The 27436-nt window shown below is 36.6% G+C and overlaps 2 protein-coding genes across 4 annotated transcripts; both read right to left on the bottom strand.

Moving 5' to 3' along the window:
- Positions 1-38: 38 nt before the first annotated feature.
- LOC120634956 (F-box only protein 28) lies at positions 39-21345 on the bottom strand. 2 transcript variants are annotated; one of them, XM_039905862.1, is made up of 9 exons: positions 21262-21345; positions 18544-18671; positions 16762-16882; positions 16441-16633; positions 15766-15881; positions 11251-11338; positions 9966-10055; positions 2697-2810; positions 39-1267 (listed from the first exon to the last, which is right to left on the bottom strand). In XM_039905862.1, the coding sequence occupies exons 1-9, from the start codon at positions 21343-21345 to the stop codon at positions 999-1001; spliced, it is 1203 nt and encodes a 400-aa protein (XP_039761796.1). In that variant the 3' UTR covers positions 39-998. The 2 variants fall into 2 exon arrangements, with proteins under 2 accessions (XP_039761796.1, XP_039761797.1); XM_039905863.1 differs by lacking the exon at positions 2697-2810.
- Positions 21346-21886: 541 nt separating this feature from the next.
- LOC120634945 lies at positions 21887-27190 on the bottom strand. Of its 2 annotated transcripts, none has more exons than XM_039905843.1 (2): positions 26925-27190; positions 21887-22904 (listed from the first exon to the last, which is right to left on the bottom strand). In XM_039905843.1, the coding sequence occupies exons 1-2, from the start codon at positions 27149-27151 to the stop codon at positions 22508-22510; spliced, it is 624 nt and encodes a 207-aa protein (XP_039761777.1). In that variant the 5' UTR covers positions 27152-27190; the 3' UTR covers positions 21887-22507. The 2 variants fall into 2 exon arrangements, with proteins under 2 accessions (XP_039761777.1, XP_039761778.1); XM_039905844.1 differs by lacking the exon at positions 26925-27190 and adding an exon at positions 25332-26075.
- Positions 27191-27436: the final 246 nt, after the last annotated feature.

Genomic DNA, 27436 nt, shown 5'->3' with positions numbered 1-27436 from the left:
AGGATTGAAGAAATTTTAAATTACGCCATACAGATTCTCCTGCTTTTCGCGGAGTATAGCAAATTAAGCTTAAGTTTCATAACATATCATGGAATTTCGTAAAGTAACGACTGCTTGTATGCAATATTACACCGGCATTCACGCTCTTTAGACCCGAACACAGCATTTCAATAATCATCGCGGTAGTACTTCGGCTAAGTGCCTTTCACAATCCAAATGTGCCCAAAATATTACGCAAAATTTTGGGCATTCCATGTACGGACTGGGAGACCAACGAAAATTTTATAATACGTACGAGAACAAAGGTTGTGAGGGAGAGATCGCTTTAGCGATAAAGCCGCCTTTGCACACCAAAACTAGATTTTTTTTTTTTAATGTTATCTATTGCGTTTCTTGTTAATTCAAAGACGTTTGCGTTTGCTACGAAGTTTATAGAATGACTCCTTCTCGTTTAACGAGGCAGGTCCTTCTTGGGGCAGTAGCAAACGCAAAGAGATATGTGGATAGACCGCGGCTACGCTTTAAAGGCTGCGCCAAGAGATTATTTGCCCTCGATTCACGTTCACCATAAAATGGCAAAATGGGAAAAAGTTTGTGAGCTAGCAACATTCCGCGGTCGTCAAGTGATTCGTGCGCGGGACGTTTTCACTGCTTTTGACACAATGTACTGCATACAATAATGGCTGAATGAAAATTCTTAATTCAATGGATACCGAATTGTTCGATGTTCTTGCATTGAGAAGAAAGGAGAGAAAAATGGCGGATCAGTGTCGCGAATGCGTCAGTGGTTGTCAGTTTTTGCTGTAGCAAGTGCGATCGGAATTGACACTCACGAATTGGTTTGTAAAGTCTCAGGAGAAAATGCCTCAGAGACAATGTTTGATTCGTCTAACAAACTCAACGAGGCCTGAATGATGAGTACTTTCCCGGGCGAGCTTAAAAAACTCTACAACTAAAAAATAAGTATAGACACTTTCACTAAAAACACAAAAATGAATTTAGTCTGTTTTCAATTTCTTAGCCTCGACTTCCTCTTGCTCTGTGTTTGCCATACGTTTCAATTTGCCTTCGAAGTTTTTGGACAGGTTCGATAGATGGCGTATCTCGTTGGTGATTCCCCGGATTTTGGCCATCGTTGATTGGCTCTTTGTCCTCGGGCTCTGATTGGACGTGGAGGGCGCGGTGGTCTGTTCCGAGTTCGAATCGAGGTCTTCTGAAAGACTCGGCAATTTTATGAGAGGTTTCCGTGGTTTCATGTTTGGCAGCGCTGGAAAGAGTAGACAAACAAATTTAATCAATTTTTCCTGAGCTGTATTAAAAGACAGACAAGTTACAAGTTATGCAATAAACATGAAACTGATTCGACAGTTTGTAGATAGTATTTTTTGCAGTATATACATTTTACTCCGTTTTTTTGTTTAATATTGTTAAAATAAAATTATAATTCGGTTTAATTGTGCATCTAAATGTATCAATAAATTTAAAAAAAAGCTTAAACAGGGACTGAGGCCCTTCCCAAATGGTATTTTTACCTGTGGTCAATAAATACTCGCACTTTAATGTTATTTCAAATATTACACAATGACAACCATAACCATAAACTTAAATATTCTGTGCGAAATAAATTTATTTCGCCGCGGCGCTTTATTTCGCATTCTATCGCGTTCGGCTGATGTATATGATTCTAGTCAGCCGATTGGCGCAGTTTGCAGCAACCCTGCTTTCTGAGCCCAGGGCTGTGGGTTCGATTCCCACAACTGGAAAATGTTTGTGTGATGAGTATAAATGTTTGTCAGTGTCTGGGTGTTTATATGTATATTCTAAGTATTTATGTATATTATTCATAAAAATATTCATCAGTCGTCTTAGTACCCATAACACAAGCTACGCTTACTTTGGGGCTAGATGGCGGTGTGTGTATTGTCGTAGTATATTTATTTATTATATTAAATCAATGCCACTGAGTCTACCTGCAAGAGTATGGAGTGCTATACAATACTATTTATATCATTTATCTACAGAGTCATAACTTATTTATGTGCTCTGTATGTGTTTGTATATATGTTTATATATATGTATATGTGTATGTATTAATTTCTATATTATTTGTATTTGTAATAGCATTATTATTTATGTATTATTGTTATATAAAGTCGATGTAGTTTATGTTATGACATATTTTTAAAAATTGCACTTTCCCGTTGGAGGAGATCGCTTTAAGCGATAAGACCGCCTTTGCCCATTTTTATTTTTCTTGTATTTCTGTTTTCAATATACATATACATATTATCATTATCCCTTAATTTTGTGAAATAAAGAATTTATCTATCTATCTCTTTGGTACATTATTGAGCATAATTAAAAACATTGTGTTCGTTTCCTCATTGCTATCAAGTGGGAATTATTATATGAATTGCATTTCGAAATTTTTCATCTCAGATCAGATCGAAAAATGAATGTTAAAATGTAAATTGTTTATGTTGGAAAAGAGCAACTGCTGAGTGTCTCGCCGTCTTCTTCTCGGTAGAATCTGCCTTCCGAATCAATGGTAGAGTCACTAAACACAGAAAGACTTTACGTTTCAAAGGTGCTTATATCATGCCTACTTGAAATAAATGAATTTTGAATTTTATGAAATAAGTAGTCGAGCAAAATTGAAGAGATATTTATTAAGTAATCAGCTCGTTAAAACTTACTTTTAGACTGGTTTCTTTTTGATGTACCAATGGGCAGCACAGAGAGGTCCAATTTGATCTGACTCCCGAAATGCCGAAGCGGTTGGGACGACGACGCGGCGTCACTCGCTGTTGCTGAAACACCATAGCAGTTGTTAGGTTTTTTTTTTTTTATTAATCGATATATTCGACGGCTGAGTGGCGAATTGGGCAGCGACCCTACTTTCTGCGCCCAAGGCCGTGGGTTCATGCCCACAACTGGAAAAATATTTGTGTGATGAACATGAATGTTTTTCAGTGTCTGGGTGTTTATCTGTATAATCTAAGTATTTTTTTTTTATAATAAATTCATTTATTTCAAGTAGGCCTAATACACACTGCACTTTTGAAACGTCAAGTTTGTCTGTTTGTAGTGATTCTACCACCGGTTCGGAAGGCAGATTCTACCGAGAAGAAGCCGGCAAGAAACTCAGCAGTTGCTCTTTTCCAACATCAACAATTTACATTTTGCATTTTAACATTCATTTTTCTATCTTGTGAGAGCTGAAAGCGGAGCCGGATGCTTCCAAGCAACCTTGTCATTAAAAAATTCATCAATTGTATAGTAAGCTCGCTGTAATAAATGTGTTTTAACAAATTCTCTAAACTTGTGCATTGGCAGGTCCAAAATCACCTTAGGAATCATATTATAAAAGCGTATACTCAATCCCACAAATGATCCCTGTACCTTACGCAGACGATATGCAGATGACACTAATTTATGACCATTTCTTGTAAGTCGACTGTTTATGTCCACTTTTTGTTTATAAAGACTAATATGTTGTCTTACAAATACTATCTTCTATATATATATAATGAAAATGGTCTTCGTTTGAGGCTCAATCACGCCTAAACCACTGATCGTATCGACATGAAACTACTACCATTCGATGCGAAATTTTTCCTAGATGGTTTATGGCTATCTATTTTTTGAATTCCAACATTCCTTCATTTTTTTATTGCTGTTTTACTTTTATGAACATTTATCCCGCTAATAAAAACAAAAGATAAGCATTTTCTCTTGATTCTTTTGTTTTCATGGATTTCAACAGAGTGTATTAAACGGATTATGGTTTTTTACATTCAGCTAAGAATCTACTCACGGTAGTGGAGAACGGCTGGACCAATTGGGCTTTTTTTTATCTTCAGAATTGTCAGGAGAAAGTTTTGTATGTAAGAAAATTTTAAAAAAGCCCGATAAAAAGTTAAAAAGTTCGATGATAATCGAAGAATTCCCATCTATATAGTCACTCACCACGAAATCTCGGGAACCATAAGACTTAGAAACGTGAAACTTGGTAGGAATATTACTTTTGCTATGTAGAGGTCAGCTATGAATAGATTTTAAGAAATTCATTCCCCAAAGGGGATTGCGGGGGCGTTAACAATGAACAATTCCCGTTTTTAAACTATAGCTCCTATAGACTTTAAATTTGGTAGGAATCTTCTGTAAGAGGTGTAGAAATAGGCTATGAACGAATTTTACGATAGCTCACCCCACAGGGGGTTGCGGGGGTGGGTATTAACAATTCATATTTTTAATTTTCCAGCTAAAGCTCCTACAAGCTCCAAATTTTGTAGGAATTTTCTATAAGTGATGTTAAAATGATTTATGAACAAATTTTACGATATCCCACCCCAAAGAAGATTGCGGGGGCGTTAACGATGAAAATTTTCAATTTCCAAGCGATAGCTTCTATAGACTCCAAATTTAGTGAGACTGTTCTATATGTAAAATAAAAATGATCTTCGAGCGGATTTTACAATGAATCACCTCCAATAAGGTTCGCGGGGGTGGGTGTTAACAATAAAAAATTTCAATTTCGAAATATAGCTTCTAAAAATTCTAAATATGGTAGGAATCTTTTATTATTCACATAAAGAACATCTCAAAATGGATTTCAATAAAGTCTACTTCCGACAGGAATTGCGGGGGTGGGTGTTAAAATCTAAAATTTTTATTTCTAACCTGTAACTTCTACAGACTCCATATTTGGTGGGGATCTTCGTGTATGTAGGGATATTCGTGTATTTCCTTACAACAATCGTCTTTTTGGCAGCGGAGAAAAAGTCATTGAGAGGTTTCAAAAACTTAACTTTACATGTAGCTATCCAATCAACGGACTAAGAATTTTACATTCATTTTACTTTTGCAGACTACATAAGCGACGAATTCTTTTATTGCGGGATCGCGGAAATGTAACAGATTAAAATGAATGCATTTTCCAAGCACATGAGATGTGGAAAAGAAATTTAGTTACTTATTCCAATAGAATTCATAAAAAACATGCACAATTAATTTTCTATAAAAAATTGATGTCACGGAGAAAATTTTAGTTAACAGAAAATTCGTCGCACTTAAACCTAGACAGATTTCAACTTCACATATGAGACTTGCAATGACTTTAACTTAAACTTTCAATGCTCATTTCAATTTTTTTTCTTCATGTCAATTATTATTAATTTTTGGAAGAAAGGCACGGAAATGTTATAATGATTGCACATTGAAAGTTACAATGAATATTAGTGAGAAAAATCACCTGGATGAAAGATACAGGCTAAATCGATGGAATTTGGAATTTGAGTAAGTCTAAACAATATCGATGCTTACAGTTCCATATATACAAAAATAAAAAAAAGGAGAATAATAAAAATATGAAAAAAAGAAATAAAAATGAAACATAAAATGTAATTTATTTCCTTTTTCAATTCGCTCAGCGAAGCAGGCGGGAAACGGCTAGTATTGTTATAAATATATTGTGAAGCTACAGTAAGTATGCCTATTTCTTTAAACTTCTCACGGAGGGATTCGCGTGATTTAAGTTTATATATTGACCGTACAAATCTTTTCTGCAATATAAATATAGTTTCGATATCAGCTGCTTTACCCCATAACAAGATTCCATAGGACATAACACTATGAAAGTACGCAAAATAAACTAGCCTAGCTATTTCAACGTCAGTAATCTGTCTAATTTTTCTGACTGCGTAGGCAGCCGAGCTTAGTTTACCCGCTAGTGAATCTATATGGGCACCCCACTGTAGCTTATTATCCAAGGTCACGCCCAGAAAAACTGTGGAAGTCTCTATTTTTAGTGATTCACCATTTATCATTATATTTTTATCAATTTTCTTTACATTTGGTAAGATAAATTCGACACACTTTGTTTTTTTTTTGCATTTAAAAGTAAGTTGTTAACTGTAAACCAGTGCGACACATGCGACATAACACGGTTTACTTCGTCAGAGTTATCTTTACTCCTATCAGTCTTAAAAATTAGAGATGTATCATCTGCAAACAATACAATGTCGCATGTTCCACTGACATGGTACGGTAGATCATTTATATACACTAAAAATAGAAAAGGACCCAAAATCGAGCCTTGTGGGACACCCATTGAGGTATTTGAACCCTGAGACTTTGCATCATTTATGCAAACTCATTTAGGTGTATTATATTCATAAAAATATTCATCAGTCATCTTAGCACCCATAACACAAGCTACGCTTACTTTGGGGGTAGATGGCGATGTGTGTATTGTCGCAGTATATATTTATTTATTTATTTATTTAATTTATTTATTTGGTATAGATACCATCCCTACACACTACACTATAACATAAATAGAATAATTAAAAGCTAAACTAGATCAAAAAAACTTACATTTAATATTAATATGCAATATAAAAATAAGTTACAAATTAAAATTTCTGCGTCCAGGCAGCCCTACGTGGAGTTTAATATACAGCTTGTAAATTGGAGAGTCGTATCGATTTATTAGTGCTTTCAGAATGCCGTTACTGCTTACCCACGTTCTTTTCATCAAGGATGATATGTATATATATATATATATATATTTTATTTTTTTTAATTTATTGATATATTTAAATGCACAAGTGCCCTTACATTTAATTTCTCGTCAAACTAGACAACCAGTTCAATGGCGAGTTGAGTTGAGTTGTTGTCGCTCTACTCCTAGAAATTAACCTAATTGCACTTTGTTGCCACATTGCAATAATTCAAACAATAATATTAAAAAGGAAGCGGTATCCCAGTGGTTAGGACTTTGACTTCACTTTCGGGAGAGGCGAGTTCGAATCCCAGCTCTCCCACTTCTAAGTTTTCTAAGTTATGTGCGTTTTAAGCAATTAAAATATCACTTCCTTCAACGGTGAAGGGAAACATCGTGAGGAAACCTGCATGCCTGAGAGTTCTCCATAATGTACTCAAAGGCATGTGGAGTCCACCAATCCGCACTGGGCCAGCCAGTGGCGTGCATAGAGGGTATGCACAAGGTATGCAGATGATATAAAATGAAGAAAATCTCCAGTACGAATTATAAAAACTTAAGGGTAGGCTTTTTGTAACTCTTACAATGCCTATCCTTAAGTTTTTTATAACTAGTACTGAGATTTTAATAATTTTATACAGGATGTTTGGTGCATCGTGTGCCAAATCGAATCTGATGATTGGAGGGGTCTTTGGCTATCTCTTCAGCCCTCGTAAAAAAATCTTGCTCAAACGGTTTTTTTTATACTGATTTTAAATTGTTTTTTTAAAAATTGTAAAAATTCTACATTTAAATTTTAATAAAAAATAAAGTTGTTAAGTATTAATTAATTTTCTTTTTAATCTTTAATTTGTAACGTTTTACGCTTCTTTTGAAACTAGAATTACACGCCAGCAACATCTAGTTTTTGTTTTACAGCCCCGCAAAGTTTTTTTTACGTAAAAAAATAAGCTTGAACGTCAACTTTCGGTTTTAATAAAAAAAAAACTAAAAGTGATCATGTTCTTCCAATTTTTTTAAAACATCTCTGGACTGTCCCCTTTCTAATGGTGTGCAATATGCCATGAAAAGTAATTAGTAACATCACTAATTTTCAAATTTTCTAAACTTGGTCGCAATTTTCTAATATTCAACAGGTGAAAGAAAAACAAGGGTTTGCGTAAATAACACTCACAATTCACAAGGCAGATGACATTTTCTGTCTCTTTCATAAAGTTATACGCCCGTTGTTCGTTTAAACAGGCAAAAATAGTTTTTTCACTCTAGTGAAGCGAAATCTATCTTCTATTCCTTTCTTGCATAGTGCAAACCTGTTTGAACCAATCGCGAACGGGCCCCGCGTCGCGTCGACACGGCGGCCATCTTATTTTTTAGTCGAGACATCACTGCCTCTGCTGCCTAACGTGTGTGCTAGCTTACTGTACTCCACGATTCTTTTATTTAGTTTTCGTTAAGTTTTGTTGTTTTTTGTTACGTTTTATTTACTTTTGGTGTTATTGTTAAACTTTGTTGACTTTTTTGTTGTTGCAATGACGACATACTCTAACGAGGAATATGCGGACATCATAATGGTTTATGGTGCAGCCCGTGGTGTCGCTCGTGCAGCGCAACGACTTTACCAGGAACGCTTTCCTGGTCGACGATTACCTGGCCGCAGAGTCTTCCAAGACACATACCGACGTTTACGCGAGACTGGGAGTGTCAATTTTCATGAACCAAGGGGACATGTTGTGCGACATAATGTTGAAGTGGACGAGAGAATACTGGCACTTTTTGAGGAAGACGACACAAGAAGCATTAGATATGTGGCGGCACAACTTGATATTTCAATATGGAAAGTGTGGAAAGTCCTTCGACAAAACGAAAAATATCCATTCCACGAGACTCCGGTTCAAGGTACGTAATTTAAAACCTTTGTTTGACGTTGCCTTTGTTTAGCAGGTATCCATAATCTTCTAGTGCAATTAATTACTGCTCAAGGGGAATTAAAAAGATTTTTGGTTGTTGCAGGTCTTGAGGGTGGCGACTTTGACAGACGAATGCACTTTTGTCGGTTTTTGTTACACACAGATGTGGATAATCCTGATTTTTTAAAAAGAATACTGTGGACTGACGAATCCAAATTTACCAGAGAAGGGATTCTTAACTTGCACAATTTACACCATTGGGCACCGAAACGGCAAAACCCACATGCCAAAAGACAGCAATCTTTTCAAAGACGGTTTAGTGTGAACGTTTGGGCAGGAGTGATTGGGAATCAGGTAATTGGACCGCACTACCTGCCTGATAACTTAAATGGCGATAATTATTTAGAGTTCCTGCAAAATGATCTGCCGGAATTATTGGCCGAGGTGCCCGTGTTTAATGAAGATGTGCCCATAGTATTTCAAAATGACGGCTGTCCCGCGCATTGGCGTTTAACTGTGAGGGAATACCTCGATAATGTGTTCCCCAATTCGTGGATTGGGCGCGATGGGCCTATTGCATGGCCTCCACGTTCCCCAGACTTAACTCCGTTAGATTTTTATGTCTGGGGACGTGCCAAAGAGCTAGTATACGCCACAGAAGTCCCAACGAGGGAGGTACTAATACAACGCATAGAAGCGGCCTTCGGTACAATTAAGAACGAAATACGGCTTCGGACTACAACTGTAACAATACGTCAAAGATGTCGGGCCTGCATTCGAAACAGGGGTGAACAATTTGAGCAGAATTTGTAAAAATTATGAAATAAATGTTTCAAATGCAATGTATTATTTTTATTTCAAGTAAAACCTACGAAATTTAAAAATTTTACCTGCTTGTGAGTTTTATTTACGCAAAAACTTGTTTTTCTTTCATCTGTTGAATATTAGAAAATTGTGACTAAGTTTAGAAAATTTGAAAATTAGTGATGTTACTAATTACTTTTCATGGCATATTGCACACCATTAGAAAGGGGACAGTCCAGAGATGTTTTAAAAAAATTGGAAGAACATGATCACTTTTAGTTTTTTTTTTATTAAAACCGAAAGTTGACGTTCAAGCTTATTTTTTTACGTAAAAAAAACTTTGCGGGGCTGTAAAACAAAAACTAGATGTTGCTGGCGTGTAATTCTAGTTTCAAAAGAAGCGTAAAACGTTACAAATTAAAGATTAAAAAGAAAATTAATTAATACTTAACAACTTTATTTTTTATTAAAATTTAAATGTAGAATTTTTACAATTTTTAAAAAAACAATTTAAAATCAGTATAAAAAAAACCGTTTGAGCAAGATTTTTTTACGAGGGCTGAAGAGATAGCCAAAGACCCCTCCAATCATCAGATTCGATTTGGCACACGATGCACCAAACATCCGGTATAATCTGTATACATATGCATACCCTCTATGCACGCCACTGGGGCCAGCGTAGTGTGTAGAAGGTAATACTTCCCCGGACGAGATCTGTCACAAAAACTTAACTAATGCAAACGTGTTACCTGCGATAGCTTTCCCTCCAACCGCCTGGTTGGTGTGAGTCAGTTCGGTGTACTTTATATCGCACTCCTCTATGCGTTTCTTGAGATCGGCTGGAAATTATAATAAATGTATAAATAAATGCAACGTGTAAATGAAAACCGACATAAAACTTCAGAGGCTTTAGAGGTACATTATGTAAATACTCTGAGACTTATCTGTGAAACCGAAACGCGAGAGGCTTTGGTCGTGGCTAGTTACCACCCTACCGACAAAGGCGTGCCGCTCAGCGATTTAGTGTTCCGGTGCGATGTGGCGTTGAAACCGATTACCATCTTAGACTGCATCATCACTTACCACCAGGTGATATTGCAGGCCAGGGCTAAATTGTAGTGGAATTAAAAAAAAATACAGCCCTAGCCCACATCACAAAATCCAGTGACGCCTGTCACTTTATTAGGAACGTGTCGCGTAGCAAAGGTACTATGCACGCGTCGGTCATTGATCTACAATAGGGTTGTCATAAGTAAAAACTGAGAATATTTTGAATTAGTTTGTATGGAAAAATAAATATTCTTCTTTTAATTTAATACTTTTACAGTGTGCGATTCCTTTTGAAATATACTCACGCACCCTTCAACAGTATTTTGTTATTCCGACAATACATCGCCATCTATCCCCAAAGTAAGCGAAGTTTGTGTTATGGGTATTAAGATAACCAATGGATATTTTATATAAATAATATACGTGAATACTTATAATATATAATTTTTTTTTTTTAATAAAATAAATAAATATACTACGACAATACACACATCGCCATCTAGCCCCAAAGTAAGCGTAGCTTGTGTTAAAAAAAAACTGTTTATTACGTTCCGTATCCTCCTTTATAGGTTTATTTTCTGAGCCCAAGGCCGTGGGTTCGATTCCCACCACTGGAAAATGTTTGTGTTATGAGCATGAATGTTTTTCAGTGTCTTGCGGTTTATATTTATATTCTATGTATATAATTCATAAAAATATTCATCACTTATCTTAGTACCCATAACACAAGCTACGCTTACTTTGGGGCTAGATGGCGATGTGTGTATTGTCGTAGTATTTTTTTTTTTTTTTAGTAACATTAGTATTTTTTAATTTATTTCTTTAGTATTAAATTCTTTATATTGTTGAAGAGCGTCTAAATTTCATAATGCATAAAGAGTTAGCCTTTATATAATGTATATTTATAATATTACCATTATGTTTATAATAGATTTAAGGCATTGTATATAACGTTGGCTTCCTATTAAATGAATAAATAAATACCTATAGAATTATCTTGCTGTCGCTGTCGTTTGGTCATCTCCTGTATCGCCTTGTGTTGTTTACACGCTATCTTTTTGTAGTCCATCATCTGCAATTCGATATAAAACACTGTTACGTACCAATTCCAACCTAGCTACAATACAGGTTCATCTTTACGTCTTTATTACGTAGGCATACGGGATACCCCCGTAAAATTAAAAATTAATAAAATTATTAACATTATTTATCAACGATATGTTTTTTTTTTCAAACTGACGCCCGCTTGGCGCAATTTGCAGCGACCCTGCTTTCTGAGTCCAAGGCCGTGGGTTCGATTCCCACAACTGGAAAATGTTTGTGTGATGAGCATGAATGTTTTTCAGTGTCTGGGTGTTTATATGTGTATTCTAAGTATTCATGTATATTATTCATAAAAATATTCATCAGTCATCTTAGTTAGTACCCATAACACAAGCTACGCTTACTTTACTAAGAGGGTCGCTACCAACTGCGCCAATCGGCCGTCAATTATTCAATCTTACTTTTGCTCAGTTAAAAAAACATCTTTATTCTAAATTCTAACTTCTATCTGTTCAACTTATACATACTAAAAATGTTTTCATATGTCCACTTTGATGGATAGTGTTAATAAGAGTCTTCCTTTATTAACATTATCTATCAACACATTTATTTTAATCCCATATTTAAATTAAAATTCAAATTTTCAAATTGAAATCTTTATTTCCGTGATTGCAGGTTAACGTTGATCTTATAATAAAACTAGCCGTTTCCCGCCCGCTTCGCTGGGCGAATTGAAAAAGGAAATAAATTACATTTTATGTTTCATTTTTATTTTATTTTTTCATATTTTTATTATTCTCCTTTTTTTTATTTTTGTATGAACATAAATAGGCCCCGCGGATAGAACTGTAAGCATCGATATTGTTTAGACTTACTCAAATTCCAAATTCCATCGATTTAGCCTGTATCTTTTATCCAGGTGATTTTTCTCACTAATATTCATTGTAACTTTCAATGTGCAATCATTATAACATTTCCGTGCCTTTCTTCCAAAAATTAATAATAATTGACATGAAGAAAAAAATTTGAAATGAGCATTGAAAGTTTAAGTTAAAGTCATTGCAAGTCTCATATGTGAAGTTGAAATCTGTCTAGGTTCAAGTGCGCCGAATTTTCTGTTAACTAAAATTTTCTCCGTGACATCAATTTTTTATAGAAAATTAATTGTACATGTTTTTTATGAATTCTATTGGAATAAGTAACTAAATTTCTTTTCCACATCTCATGTGCTTGGAAAATGCATTCATTTTAATCTGTTACATTTCCGCGATCCCGCAATAAAAGAATTCGTCGGGTTTGTAGTCTGCAAAAGTAAAATGAATGTAAAATTCTTAGTCCGTTGATTGGATAGCTACATGTAAAGTTAAGTTTTTGAAACCTCTCAATGACTTTTTCTCCGCTGCCAAAAAGACGATTGTTGTAAGGAAATACACGAATATCCCTACATACACGAAGATCCCCACCAAATTTGGAGTCTGTAGAAGTTACAGGTTAGAAATAAAAATTTTAGATTGAGAGATGTTCTTTATGTGAATAATAAAAGATTCCTACCATATTTAGAATTTTTAGAAGCTATATTTCGAAATTGAAATTTTTTTTGTTAACACCCACCCCCGCGAACCTTATTGGAGGTGATTCATTTTAAAATCCGCTCGAAGATCATTTTTATATTACATATAGAACACTCTCACTAAATTTGGAGTCTATAGGAGCTATCGCTTGGAAATTGAAAATTTTCATTGTTAACGCCCCCGCAATCTTCTTTGGGGTGGGATATCGTAAAATTTGTTCATAAATCATTTTTACATCACTTATAGAAAATTCCTACAAAATTTGGAGCTTGTAGGAGCTTTAGCTGGAAAATTAAAAATATTAATTGTTAATACCCACCCCCGCAACCCCCTGTGGGGTGAGCTATCGTAAAATTCGCTCATAGCCTATTTCTACACCTCTTACAGAAGATTCCTACCAAATTTGAAGTCTATAGGAGCTATAGTTTAAAAACGGGAATTGTTCATTGTTAACGCCCCCGCAATCCCCTTTGGGGAATGAATTTCTTAAAATCTATTCATAGCTGACCTCTACATAGCAAAAGTAATATTCCTACCAAGTTTCACGTTTCTAAGTCTTATGGTTCCCGAGATTTCGTGGTGAGTGACTATATAGATGGGAATTCTTCGATTATCATCGAAATTTTTAACATTTTATCGGGCTTTTTTAAAATTTTCTTACATACAAAACTTTCTCCTGACAATTCTGAAGCTAAAAAAAAAGCCCAATTGGTCCAGCCGTTCTCCACTACCGTGAGTAGATTCTTAGCTGAATGTAAAAAACCATAATCCGTTTAATACACTCTGTTGAAATCCATGAAAACAAAAGAATCAAGAGAAAATGCTTATCTTTTGTTTTTATTAGCGGGATAAATGTTCATAAAAGTAAAACAGCAATAAAAAAATGAAGGAATGTTGGAATTCAAAAAATAGATAGCCATAAACCATCTAGGAAAAATTTCGCATCGAATGGTGGTAGTTTCATGTCGATACGATCAGTGGTTTAGGCGTGATTGAGCCTCAAACGAAGACCATTTTCATTATCTTAATATATATAAATCTCTTGTCACGATGTTTGTCCGCGATGGACTCCTAAACTACTTAACCGATTTTAAATTAAATTGGCACACCGTGAGCAGTCTTTTCCAACTTAAGAGATAGGATAGTTTAGATTTTTAATTATAGTCGCAATTTTATTTTATTGCAAATTATTTTTCTATAATTAATTGACAGTCACATGTTATATATATATAATACTACTATACAAATTTAAGGCTTAGCGATACTGAATGCTTTAAAAACAAAATCAAACGCAGACGAAGTCGCGGGCAACAGCTGGTTCTAATATATAAAAGAGAAAGTGTGCGGGTATGTTCCGTATAGGCTCCGAAACGGCTGGACCGATTTCAATGAAACTTTCAGGGAATCTCCGGATTGACCTGGCGAGTAACCCTGTAGTTTGGTGACGATCGGAGCATTCCTATTTTTGAACTGTCAAATAAAGCTTTTATTTACTATGATGATAGTCTATTGTTGGGTGTACATGGGTGTAGATAATGATCTTCACCCGCTCGAGAAGAGAATAGAAGAGAATGAATACGGAGATAAATAAATGATTTAATATATTATGAGACTTAAATTAAATAATTAATGATGTAAGTTTATTGTTAAAATAAAGCAAAATCTAGCCCGGCGAAGCGGGTTGGGTACGCTAGTATATATATAGATAATGAAACTTTGATTTAAGATTAAAATTATTGGATTGCTTATGCTTCGTCAGTTTTATTCAGTAGACGAATATCTATCTATATATCCCCAAATTTGGTGGGGATCTTCGTGTATGTAGGGATATTCGTGTATTTCCTTACAACAATCGTCTTTTTGGCAGCGGAGAAAAAGTCATTGAGAGGTTTCAAAAACTTAACTTTACATGTAGCTATCCAATCAACGGACTAAGAATTTTACATTCATTTTACTTTTGCAGACTACATAACCGACGAATTCTTTTATTGCGGGATCGCGGAAATGTAACAGATTAAAATGAATGCATTTTCCAAGCACATGAGATGTGGAAAAGAAATTTAGTTACTTATTCCAATAGAATTCATAAAAAACATGCACAATTAATTTTCTATAAAAAATTGATGTCACGGAGAAAATTTTAGTTAACAGAAAATTCGGCGCACTTGAACCTAGACAGATTTCAACTTCACATATGAGACTTGCAATGACTTTAACTTAAACTTTCAATGCTCATTTCAAATTTTTTTCTTCATGTCAATTATTATTAATTTTTGGAAGAAAGGCACGGAAATGTTATAATGATTGCACATTGAAAGTTACAATGAATATTAGTGAGAAAAATCACCTGGATAAAAGATACAGGCTAAATCGATGGAATTTGGAATTTGAGTAAGTCTAAACAATATCGATGCTTACAGCGGGGCCTATTTATGTTCATACAAAAATAAAAAAAAAGAAGAATAATAAAAATATGAAAAAATAAAATAAAAATGAAACATAAAATGTAATTTATTTCCTTCTTCAATTCGCCCAGCGAAGCGGGCGGGAAACGGCTAGTTAAGTTATAAGTTTTCTGTGATTTTTTATGTATTCGTATGATTTATTAGCGGCTACTTAATTTGGTGTATGTGTTATTTTCTTTGTACTAATTTTAAGTATTAAGTAAACTGTTTCGCAATTAATAAAAAAAAATTGGTAGTGAGATAATGGCTATAAATGCACTCGTATACTTGATAACTAAAGCTACGACAGTTCCAAACGCGCCCTGGTCTAAGAAGAAGCCTGAAGCTTGAAAATAAATTTTAGAAGTTTATCCACTTACCATAATGTGGACAATCCGTTTGCTCCGTCAATAATTAAATTACTGGGCAAAAATTCTCACCCGTTGATGGTATTTCTTGTATTGCGATGCGAGGTATAGGGACAGTTTCGCGTTCAGGATCGACCTCCGGCGTAGGTGAAGCATCTCTTGTCGGACCGCAATGGGTGTCAGGACGGCTGGAAACAAATTCCTTGCATTTCATAAAGAAAATAGTACAAATAATGTTAATACTATTAGAAATAAAAAAGTGTGTTTGTGTTTTTTTTTTTTAATAATTGACGGACCACGCTTATCCTTAATTTTTTTTATAACTCTTTTGTTCATTTTATATCATCTGCATACCCTGTGCATACCCTCTATGCACGCCACTGCCTGTTTTGTGTTTTTCTGTTTATAGGCGATGGTTTTCCACGAACCATCACGTGGTCCGTCAATTATTAAAAAAACAAACAAACAAGGTGGTTATTGTGATGATGATTATTGTGATGATCATGGTGATGACGACGACGACGACGACGACGACGACGACGACGACGACGACGACGGCGAAGACGACGACGACGACGACGACGACGACGACGACGACGACGACGACGACGACGACGACGACGACGACGACGGCGACGACGATGATGCTGATTTTTTTTGTACAATATTGCATGTTATAAGGCGGAATTTGGCTGTGCTTATCAGTATATTGACTTTTAATTTTATTTTGATGATGAGAGTTATTACTCGGCGTGGGTCGCGGGCACGGCTGCGCGACACCCTCCTGCAGGCGTTTCCGGAAGGCCGGCGAGATCTTGTCGTCGAAGTGCTCGATCGCCATGCTGGATATATCTCGCAGCTCTTGCAGAACTTCGTGGGCGCGCGGCGGGCTCTTCGACGTCTCGACGATAAACAGCACGCGTCTTATCTCGTCGATCACCTGAAAAATTTATGAAAATATTGTTATGGCGTGTAATAGATTTATTTATTTTAATCGTTATCACTTGAAAAAAATCACTAATTGTTTCACATTCACATTTGTATGTAATACAATTAGCATATACACACCTTTCCTGGTATGAAGGAGCATATACCATTGTCTATGAACTTGGTGTACGTCATATTGAGCATTGATATACGGGTCTCTATAGATGTTAGTATGTCACAATGCCTTGCCAGTGGATGGTATCTGCAAGGAGAAACATAGTAGAAAGTTAGAAAAAAAAAAGTAAAAAGTAAGAATATTTATTCACTTAAATTCAAATTCAAATGTTTTCTTTATTCATGTACGCCGTTCACAGGCACTTATGAAGCATTCAAACATATATGTTTTCATTATTGCGAGTTGATGGTGATAACAACATTCTAAAAAAATATAAATAAACTCCGATAAAATGCACATTGCTATGCAGCCCCAAAGTAAACGTAGCTTATGTTAAGGGTACTAAGGTGAGTGATGAAAATTTTAATAAAATATTATTAATAAATACATATAATATACATATAAACACCCAGAAACTTAAAACCATTCATGTTCATCACACAAACATTTTCCAGTTGTGGGAATAGGAACCCTTTGTCATAAAGCAGGGAGAAATATGTTTTTTTTTTTACATTATAATATAATGTAAAAAAAAAAACATATTTCTCCCTGCTTTATGACAAAGGGTTCCTATTCCCACAACTGGAAAATGTTTAGATAGATAGATAGATATTATATTATATTATTATTATATTGATATTATATTATTATTATATTATATTATATATTTTTAGATAGATATTATCTATCTGCCATCAGCTTTTCCAGCCATAATCAGATCGTATGTTTACATGCTGTTTGATTTGAGGGGTATTCCAGTGAATATCCTCCTCTATAGAGTTAATTATAGTCAGGTTAGTGAAGCTTTATCTTTCATCCAAGGTTAATATATGCAATCTTTTCAGATATTTAGTATTTGTGTCTGTAAGCAATCTCTGTGCCAAGATATTGGGGTTTTTCTTGAGTCTAAGCTTGGAGTATCCAAGAATACCTCATTCGGTGTGAACCAAGGTGTAGGAACATGTTATGGAACCTCTGGAGTATCTCAAGGTTGGAGTTGCTAGTTGAGAGTTCTATGCCATAGCTCCAAATAGGTTTTATTATGGACTTATATACTAGTTACTTGTTGTTCAGGGATAAGGGTGAAGAAATATGTTAAAATCTTTTTCATTAAGATGTCAAATGACTGCTTATACAAAGAAATATTGGATGTAGCTATATCACCAGTTAGGAAGTTTTTTTTTTATTATATTTCACATGAATAAAGAAAATCATGTCATAGCTGCTTAGGGTCGCTGTAAGACTGATATAAAAAAGGCATATAAATTTCGGCATCGGCGGTAGGCGAGCCGTAGCTGCGTTGGTAAAAGCGCTGAAGGCCACGATTGCCAGAGTCGCAGGTTCAAATCTAGGTACGCGAGTTCCGAAATTTTTTATATGCATTTTAAATTCATAAAAATATCATGTCAATGTCAACTCCCCTTGGTTTATTAAGAACAATGAGAACCATGAGCATCTGAGGATCAGGAACGTACAAGAAGAACTGCAACAGTGTAGTAGCAAATACCAAATACAACTTGGGCACCATCCCAACCAGCTAGCAGTTCAACTCTCCGTACCAGATTGTCTCAGCCGGCTTAAAAGAAAAAAAAATCTAGACCTAAATAAATGCTAGACCAGTCTCACCTCAATATTACAATTTCCAATGGAAAATTTTCATAAAAGAGTTAAAATATCTATCTATGAACACATCTGCTCATAGGTGGACTGATTGCAGGAAAATAACAGTAAAAAAAAATATTTTATACCTGCGTTCTGATTCCCTCCGAGGCAGCTGAGCCTTAACACTTTTGAGTGCCTGCGCGTGTCGCCTCTCAATCATATGAAAGCCTCTGTTTAACATTCTCATGCATATTTCATTAAAAGCTTTTGACACCTGGAATGACAAACAAAGGTCAATTATAATCAAGTTCTCAATGAGGATCTGTTCCAACTTAAAATAACCTCTTTTTGATAACCTGACCTGAACCTGAAAAGGGGGTTCGATCAGGGGCACGGGAAATCTATGATTTTATAATTTCTGCGGTAGTGGTGCGGTTCCACGTAGAAACCCTTTACTAGTTTGGGCTTAATATAATAGCCATATCAATGCCAGGTTAGCCTGTTACAATTTCTGACTGCATCATCACTTACCAGCAGGTGTGATTGCAAGGGTTAACTTGTTGAGAAAAAAAGGGCGTCCCTATCTATCAAGTGGTCACTAAAACGTCTTCCTTATTCATTGTTGTCAATAGCTACTAATATACGCATCAATCCTGGCCAGCTTGGGTCTATCGTGCAAAACTGTGGGGTTAGTGCATGCAAACCAAGCCTAAATATCCTACAAAGATTGCAAAACAACATCTCCTACTACAAGTTTTCTTATACTCCTGGAATTGCTGATTGGAAAAACAACAAAAAAAAACATGTTGTTGAACCCAAACTAAGACAAGAAGCAGTTTTCTCTCAAGTCTATTCCCGCAATTTTGTAAGTCTGTCCTTGACTTGTTTATAGTCTTTGCAAAACATACTCTGATGGGAAACTGTAATCGTTTGAATTCAAACTAAAGATAGTTTGTAATTAAAGGAAGCAGCTTGTCAGTGCACTTTAGGTTTTTTCGACTGGTCGCTGAACAGCTTGCCTGTGAATATCAGGAATTTTTCTTTGATATATAGACACAGCTTTGCGAAGAGTCAGACTTAGTCTGGCTATATGATTTTTGAGCTTTCTTTATTTCATTTATTCTTGTGTAATAAGTATATTGAGCTGATTCTTTTTACTTTTTTAATTTATAATGACAACGCAAATTCATCAGTGCTACCTATCTCAGTCAAAGAACTCTAACAGTAAAGTTTTACTGTGCACTGAAGATGTAAGAGGCAAATGGTCACACTCTAGAACAGGCACTGCCTGATCTCTCTCACTGCAAACTGATGATGTATCAGGTAAAGGACTGCACTCTATGACAGATACTTCCTTACTACTTGCTTGTCAAGCAAATGATCATGCTCTTCTATAGGTAGGACTCTTATGTGAAGGGGATAGGGGATATTGTGAGGTTCACAAAAGAGACTGGTAGGTTTCAGGTAGGGATGCTGCCAGGACACCAGTAACATGTGTTTTAAACATGGAGAATAGGGTGGAATAGTCCTTTGAGAGGACTGATCACCCGTCTGGCAATGGCAGGCATCCCCTCACTAATTATATATACATAGGAAAAACTCTTATGGTTGGAATTTCTAGAAATTCTTTCTTTGCGAATGCCTACATTGTAATAACTATCTGTGTGTAAAACTTCAGCACAATACATCAAGTGGTTAGAGCTGTGTGTTGATAGATCAGTCAGTCAGTCAGCCTTTGCCTTTTATATATATAGAAGTGTTTTATATATAAAGTGGATCAGCGTGCAATGGAAAGAGCGATGTTAGGTTTGTCTCCATTAGATAGGATTCCCAATCAGTGGCGTGCATTCCCTGTGCATACCACAGGGTATGCCGATGATATAAAATTCAGAAAATCTCGATTACGAGTTATAAATACTCAAGGGTAGGCTCTTTATAACTCTGACAATGCGATACGAATAATAAAAAAATTAAGAATAGCTTAAGTTTTTTATTAATCGTACTGGAGATTTTCTTCCTTTTAAATCATCTGCATACCCTGTGCATACCCTCAATGAACACCACTGTTCCCAATGTAGAGATCAAAAACCAAACTGGAATCACTGACATAGTTCAAAGAGCAGCGGCCCTGAAATGGAACTGGGAGGGTCACATATGTCGAAGGGAGGACGGGAGGTGGAGCCCAGTGATTTTGGACTGGCAACCGCGCACTGGACACAAAGGCATTGGTCGACCACCAGCTCGATGGAGGGATGACATTGTAAAGGCAGTAGGGAGGAACTGGATGCAGCTAACCAGCAATAGACCAAGATGGTGTGCAAATGAAAAGGCCTTAGTCCAACAGTGGACTGAGAAAGGCTGATGATGATGACGATATATAGAAGATTAAATGGAAGGAATAAAACTACCTGCTACATGTTATTTGAATTTTTAAGATATCCAGGATACAAGGAAGTTATATACAAAGATACTTCTAGAACCACTATATATAATTCCATTGTACACTACAGGCATTTCCTATATCGTGTTTTACATACAAAGTGATTATTAATCATTATTATTTTTTTAAGAGCTAGTCTTATAGCCGATCTGTGACTCATACTATTAGTAGTGAATTGTTTAAGTGTCCAAAATATGGCCTTCCTGAATAAACAAGCATTTTTTTTTTATATAAATCGAACTGGTAGGCACTCTCATTAGTGTATAAAAACACAAACTATTCAGCTTTATAATTATTATTATAATAAGAAGTAAAATTTAACACCAGAACAATTGACTGAATTTCTGTTTACGTAAACAGTAAATAGGGAAGCGAGTCTTTCATACAAAAATATTGTCACAGCTATAAATAAAATCGAACTTACCAGTCTGTTCTTAGCAATTTCATCGTAGGACAAGTAAGAAAATATATTTTCGATGACAAGAACAGGAAGCCCTAAAAGAGCCATTTTTCTGACTGGATACGCTCGCTTTTCTTACATTTGTGTAATAATAACTAACTTGTTTAACTTTTCAGTAACAGTTTTTCTTGAAATCATGCAACAATTTATTAATTATTTTAAAAACAAAGCACTTCCATTCGCGACGTTTCCAAATTAATTATTTTGGATCACAGATTACAAACAAACTGATCTTGACAGTTGACGCTTTGTTTTTCTCTTTTGCACTTAATCATAATCTGTATTGTGTGAGAGAAACGGCTAACGTAAATATGTTTGATGGCGTTCAGGATTCTAGTAATTAATAGAACAAATTACGATATTTTAGGTGTATCGTTTTCAATGTACAGTTTTAAGTGCCAAAGCATATAAAAAAAATACTTGTATAATAATATAGGTAATAAACATCATCATTATCAAATCTACCCATAACCGGCCCACTGCAGGGTACGGGTCTCCTCCCGCAATGAGAAGCGGTTAAGGTCGTGGTCCACCACCCAGCGCGGATTGGTGTAGATGGTGATAGGTAATTCACGAACGTTTTTAATAGCAGCGTTTTACCTGAAAAATAAAACGCTTATTAATACTTACCTTATTTGAAACTTTTGGTTGAAGAGGGCACTACTGTTTTCTGCTTTATCTATGTATAATCTGTCCCAATTTATTGACCTCTCGCTCGCACATCTCCCATCTCACCTGGCAGCTCAGCGGTTTGAACCGCGTAAACTTCCATCATTGAGTCGAAAACCCACCCAGGCAGAAATAAAAGGGAAAGTTTCAAATAAGGTAAGTATTAATAAGCGTTTTATTTTTCAGGTAAAACGCTGCTATTAATCCTTGACCGTTATTTGAAACTTTTGGTTGAAGACGTGTTTGTTATCGCCTGGTGGAGATGGACGCCAATGTGACTTTTTACCTATACTTAAAAGAATGTGTAAATACAGATTAAAGTAGGTAGGTACTCATACGACAGCTTTACGTAGATCCAAGAGGACCTTAGCTATTAAAAGGGGTTTAGATTGTATGAGAAAAATATTTATTAAAAATTAAAATACACAAAAAGGTATTCACTTGTTACTCCAACATGAAAATAATTTACCTTACTACTTAAGATTAGTAGGTATATAGGCAAGTAGCAAAACTTATGCAATCAAATACATTTGAAAAATAATTAATGATATGGAACAAAAGAGTTAGTAATACCATATTGCGCAGGGACTTTGATAATTTCCCGTCTATAAAAATGTCTGAAAGTATTTTCAGATCTCCAATTTCCTCGCGATAGGATGTCGTCTATAGGAACGTTGTCAGCCCAGTTCTTTGAAGCTACCGCTGATCGAATACTACCCGGGGACGCGATGATTCCAGCTTCAGCTAATAATGTCCTTACCCATCCAGCAATCACTGTCCTAGATGCAGCTTTAGGTTGACCTCTTAAATGTACAAATAAGTTTGAACACTTTGCTGCTTCACGCCTGTCGTGAAGGAGCTCCTTACAGTGGCTTACCCAAAAAACCGGGTCAACTTTCTTTCCTCTAGGGCTTCTTAGTAATTTCCACCCCGACTGTCTGTAATCACAATTATCAGTTTTAGAACCGAAATTCGGCCATAAAATGAGATAGTCGCTTTTCTTTTCAAAATGATTATCATCTACGGCCAGCAAAGTTAGGTCATGTACACGACGACCTGAACATAACAACAGCAAGACCGCGCAATGTCTAGATGTTTGAAAAAAGTTGTTTTCATCAATATTATATCTTTCTAAATAGGAAACGAGAATATCAATATTCCAAACAAATTTCTTATGATTCACAGGTTTCTGCAATGATATTGATTTTAAAACATGCTTAACTAGGACGTGTGAGCTTAAATGACCGGATAGTTCCGTATTGCATAACGTGGATACAACAGATTTATGCAATAAAATAGTGTTGTATGATAATTTTTCTTTTAAATGTAAGTCTGCTAAGAACTTTGCTACATTAGAACCGCTAGGGCTAAATGGATTGACTGAACAAGTTTTTGTCCAAGCAAGCCATCTATTCCATGCTGCTTTGTAAGTCTTACGTGTGGACGGACGCCAGGATGACAATAATAGTTCTAATTGAGAATCATCCCAGCCAGTTAGATCTTCCGACCAGCCCCACATTTCCATACTTCTAATGTCATTTCTCGTACGTTGGGAGGTGGTAGGCCTGTCGATTTGTCTATCAGGTACCGATCCAGACGACGTATCGTGAATGGCGCTGCCAACGCCCTGGATTTGAGGTCTGATCTCCAAAACACCCGCTTCCACCAAGGAACAACCAAAAGAAATGTCCCTTGTGCTTGATTGAGATGTGCTAGCACCCTGGGTATCAAGTAAGGTGGAGGAAAAACCCAAGCTAGCTGGTAACTCCATTGGTGGGAAAAAGCATTGTGGAACATTGCTTGACTGTCGTGTTGATCTAAGGAGACATAATTGGCCACTACATGTGCATTTTTCGAGGCAAACAGATCTATAACAGGAATTCCAAATTTTCTGAAAATTATTTCTGTGCAAGCAGGTACAAGGTGCCACTCTGGGGGTGATCGGTAACGAGATAGATGATCTGCGTGGCTGTTGTACTTTCCCGGTATGTGATAAGCAGAGAGATGGATCTGATGAAGCTCTAACAAGTGAAAAATTTTGAATGTAATTTTCATGAGAGCTGTAGATTTCGTGCCACCTTCGTTCCGAATGTAGGAAACCGCTGTTCGGTTGTCGCTTTGCCACAGAACTGTGGATCGATTCAGAAACCGATGTTGAACTTGCAAAACCTTCAATACAGCAAGAAGTTCTTTCTGATTGCAATGCAAGTCCTGTTCCTGATCGGTCCACTGTCCTGAAAACGCTCGACTGTCCAATTGTGCTCCCCAGGCCAGGTCGGATGCGTCTGTCACCAGAAAATGATTTGGGGCTGGTAAATGAACACAACTCGGTAAACAGTGGTTTTGGAGCCACCAGGTAAGGTTTTTCAATGCCTCCTTTGAAAGCGGATTCCGGCTGCTTGTGGTCTTTTTGGATGCTACATTGAGAAGGTCGAGAAGGCCTCGATAGTGTAGTCTCCCTTTGGGGACTACAAAACTCGCGAAATTCAGAAAGCCGACTAAACTTCGCAGTTCTTTTAGTGTAACAAAGCCCTTGCTCAGAATATTTGTGATCTTTAGACAGAGACTGAGACCTTTTTCTGATGGTAAAGATTTTTCGTTCTTCCGAGTATCCCATTGTACTCCTAGGAAGATGAGCTTTTGCTTAGGCTTTGACTTGCCTAGGTTTACTTGCCAACCGAGGTAACGAAGCCTCTCTAAAACAATTTGTACTTGAGACTGTAGGACTTGTGGACTCTGATGGGCCAGGAGAAAGTCGTCCAAATAAACGATAATACGTATCCCTTGCTCTCTCAGAGTTTGAGCTAATTTGTCAGGGAAGCGAACACCTTTGGTGCCGTGCTGAGACCAAAGGGTAGGCATGACATTTGTAACAATTCGCCCCTGTAAACTAGTCGAAGAAATCGCCTGTGGGACGCACTTATCGGTAAATGGAAATGTGACAAATCTATTTTGCACATCCAATCCTTGGACTGTAGAAAATCGGGAACACGGTAAACGTTTATTAGTCGGAATTTGTCTGTTATTACGTAATCGTTGAGAGCCGACAGGTTGAAAATGGGTCGGTGAGATCCGTCGCTCTTTGGAACCAAGAACATGTTCGAAATAAAACTTGGTGCATGGTCGACTACTTCTAAAACACCGTGATTTATCATTTGGTTTACAACGGTTGTCATTTGATCTGATGTCCGAGTACAGAACCGCTTGCCCGCTAGATCTGGCAATACCAGAGGGGGTTTTTGGAAAAATGGTATGCGATACCCTTGTAATATTTTCTGAATGAAGATCGGAGCCCCCAGTTGAGCCCACCGACGGCGGTATAGAAGTAGTTGACCCGCCCTGAATGTCTGATTGTCAAAACTTACGTTTTCTTCCTCTAGAGTTGTTCTCCGAGGAGGTTGAATGACGTTTCGGATTGTTAAATTGTCCTTTGTTACTGTCCAGAGTCTTGCTCCCTTGACGGCCCCCTCTTTGACGAAAGGAACCTCTGTGGCTATTCGAAAATGTATGACGTTTGTCATTATAGTTATTATATCTCTGTCCCTGCGAGGGATGAGAATGAAAACAACCCTGCGAGGGTTGGTTTGTATGGGAAATGCGCCCGGAAGCGCAACATCCATGATAAGGTACATTTTGATTCACCTGCCCCTGCGAGGGGTGGTGTACAGGCTTGCTCGGTCCAGCTTGCGAAGCGGGAGCATTTAAACCATGTCTGTTCAAGGGCAGGAAAGCTTTCCGGACGCCACCAGCTTTTTCAAGTACCTTGGTCAGTGATTCAGCTTCAAACAAATGGCGGCAGGAGGGGGGTACTTTCTTTACGGCAACCTTAGTTAAAGGATCCCGTAGATAATTTGTTATACCGTCTCTCCTCATCTGAACAACTTCCGCCCGATGGCCACAAACTAGTTGTAGCAGTTCCGATGAAGTCTTATAAAACTCACCATTTAAAAAGTGTTCGTTTATTTTCTCACTTAGCCCTTCATAAGTAACTTCAGAGTCACGGGCCCATTGTAAGAGTTTACGGAGGGTAGTTTGTAAAACTTCGCGTTGTTTCAGAACACAAAACGTTAAGCCAGCGTATGCTTTATCGGAATGGGCTAGATGCCGTAATGAATCATAGGCTTTAATCTCATTGGCCTCTAGCTCGACAAAACCAGGAGTGTGATTATATAACTTCTGAGTCTCCGCGTATCGAACTTCACACCACTCACTACGTTCGAAATGTTGAATCTCTTTTAATGTCGCTAAATAATTCTGAGGAGCTTTGGGAACTGAGGGTTCCTTGAGCTTCGTTTCGATTTCAAATACGAAGTTCGGCTCCGTAAGTACTTCCGATTGCTTATTAATGGATTCGTGCTCACTGCCATCGATGTAAAGTTCCCCGCTAATATTGCCATCAACTAAATCCGAATTCAAAAAATTTAAATTTGTTTGTTCTCGAAGTTTCTGAACTTCCTGTGTCAACTTGTTTAAGAGACGGCGGTCACGTTGACGATGACGATTACGTTTGCCGCCCCTCTTTTTACGTTTATTGCCTTTTTTATGCTTTCGAGAATTTGAGCTAGCTGATGAAGAGGTACTCTGAGCACTTGAGGAGCTCGAGAAGCTACTACTAGAAGAGCTACGCCGTCTTTTAGATTGCTTATCGGTACGTAACCCGCCGCTGATGGTATTCGTCGGAATATTATCGCTAAATAATTCACCTTCTTTATCACTCATTTCTAACCAATTAACACGCAATAAAGTTATCTGGGACAATAGAATAAACTCAAATCAGCAAATAACACACACAATTTTAAAATCAAAAAAAAAAAAAAAAAAAAAAAAATAGAGGGTAGATTGAAATTCGAACACGCAAGCTCTTGTTCAAATCTACATAACCCAAATGATAAAACTATATCGAACGGTAATACCGTTTAAATATTATCAGCATGAAAGTAGATAAGTAAATTACTCACGTGATAGGTTCCCTCACAAAGAACGTCGTGTATTGTAAGGAGTTGAATGTACAAAGTTGCAATAAAATATAGCAAGTACGTAGGTACCCCTTCAAGCACGACTCGACTGTGCGTCGCAGAAAACAAGACGCCAATGATGGAAGTTTACGCGGTTCAAACCGCTGAGCTGCCAGGTGAGATGGGAGATGTGCGAGCGAGAGGTCAATAAATTGGGACAGATTATACATAGATAAAGCAGAAAACAGTAGTGCCCTCTTCAACCAAAAGTTTCAAATAACGGTCAAGGATTAATTGTAGATTTGTGTATTACAATTTTATAGCGCCATCTGTCGAGGATTTATTAATGTATATTATTGTAAGTGAGTATACCCCATTGACCTCTATTATGTAAATAGAGGTCAGTGGTATACCAATTAATAAAAATAAGACTGATCCGGTAAACGCTGGTAGATGCTAGGCAAATTTCCCTCAATTATTTAGGTTAACCTCTTTTTTTGGGGTATCAGCTGTTC

The sequence above is a fragment of the Pararge aegeria genome, chromosome 25, assembly GCF_905163445.1.
Source record: "Pararge aegeria chromosome 25, ilParAegt1.1, whole genome shotgun sequence".
Taxonomy (NCBI): Eukaryota; Metazoa; Arthropoda; class Insecta; order Lepidoptera; family Nymphalidae; genus Pararge; species Pararge aegeria.
The sequence above is the reverse complement of the archived record's forward strand: the minus strand, read 5'-3'. Positions and strand labels throughout refer to the sequence as shown.

What these genes read in the sequence shown, in the direction of transcription:
- LOC120634956 (XM_039905862.1), bottom strand. Translation starts at nt 21,345, where the DNA reads ATGGCTCTTTTAGGGCTTCCTGTTCTTGTCATCGAAAATATATTTTCT. An exon ending in AAATTGCTAAGAACAGACTG is followed by an intron (nt 18,672 to 21,261) that starts GTAAGTTCGATT and finishes TTGTCATTCCAG; the next exon opens with GTGTCAAAAGCTTTTAATGA. An exon ending in GCTCCTTCATACCAGGAAAG is followed by an intron (nt 16,634 to 16,761) that starts GTGTGTATATGC and finishes TAAATTTTTCAG; the next exon opens with GTGATCGACGAGATAAGACG.
- LOC120634945 (XM_039905843.1), bottom strand. Translation starts at nt 27,151, where the DNA reads ATGTATAATCTGTCCCAATTTATTGACCTCTCGCTCGCACATCTCCCA. An exon ending in TTTGTGAGGGAACCTATCAC is followed by an intron (nt 22,905 to 26,924) that starts GTGAGTAATTTA and finishes TTGTGATTACAG; the next exon opens with ACAGTCGGGGTGGAAATTAC.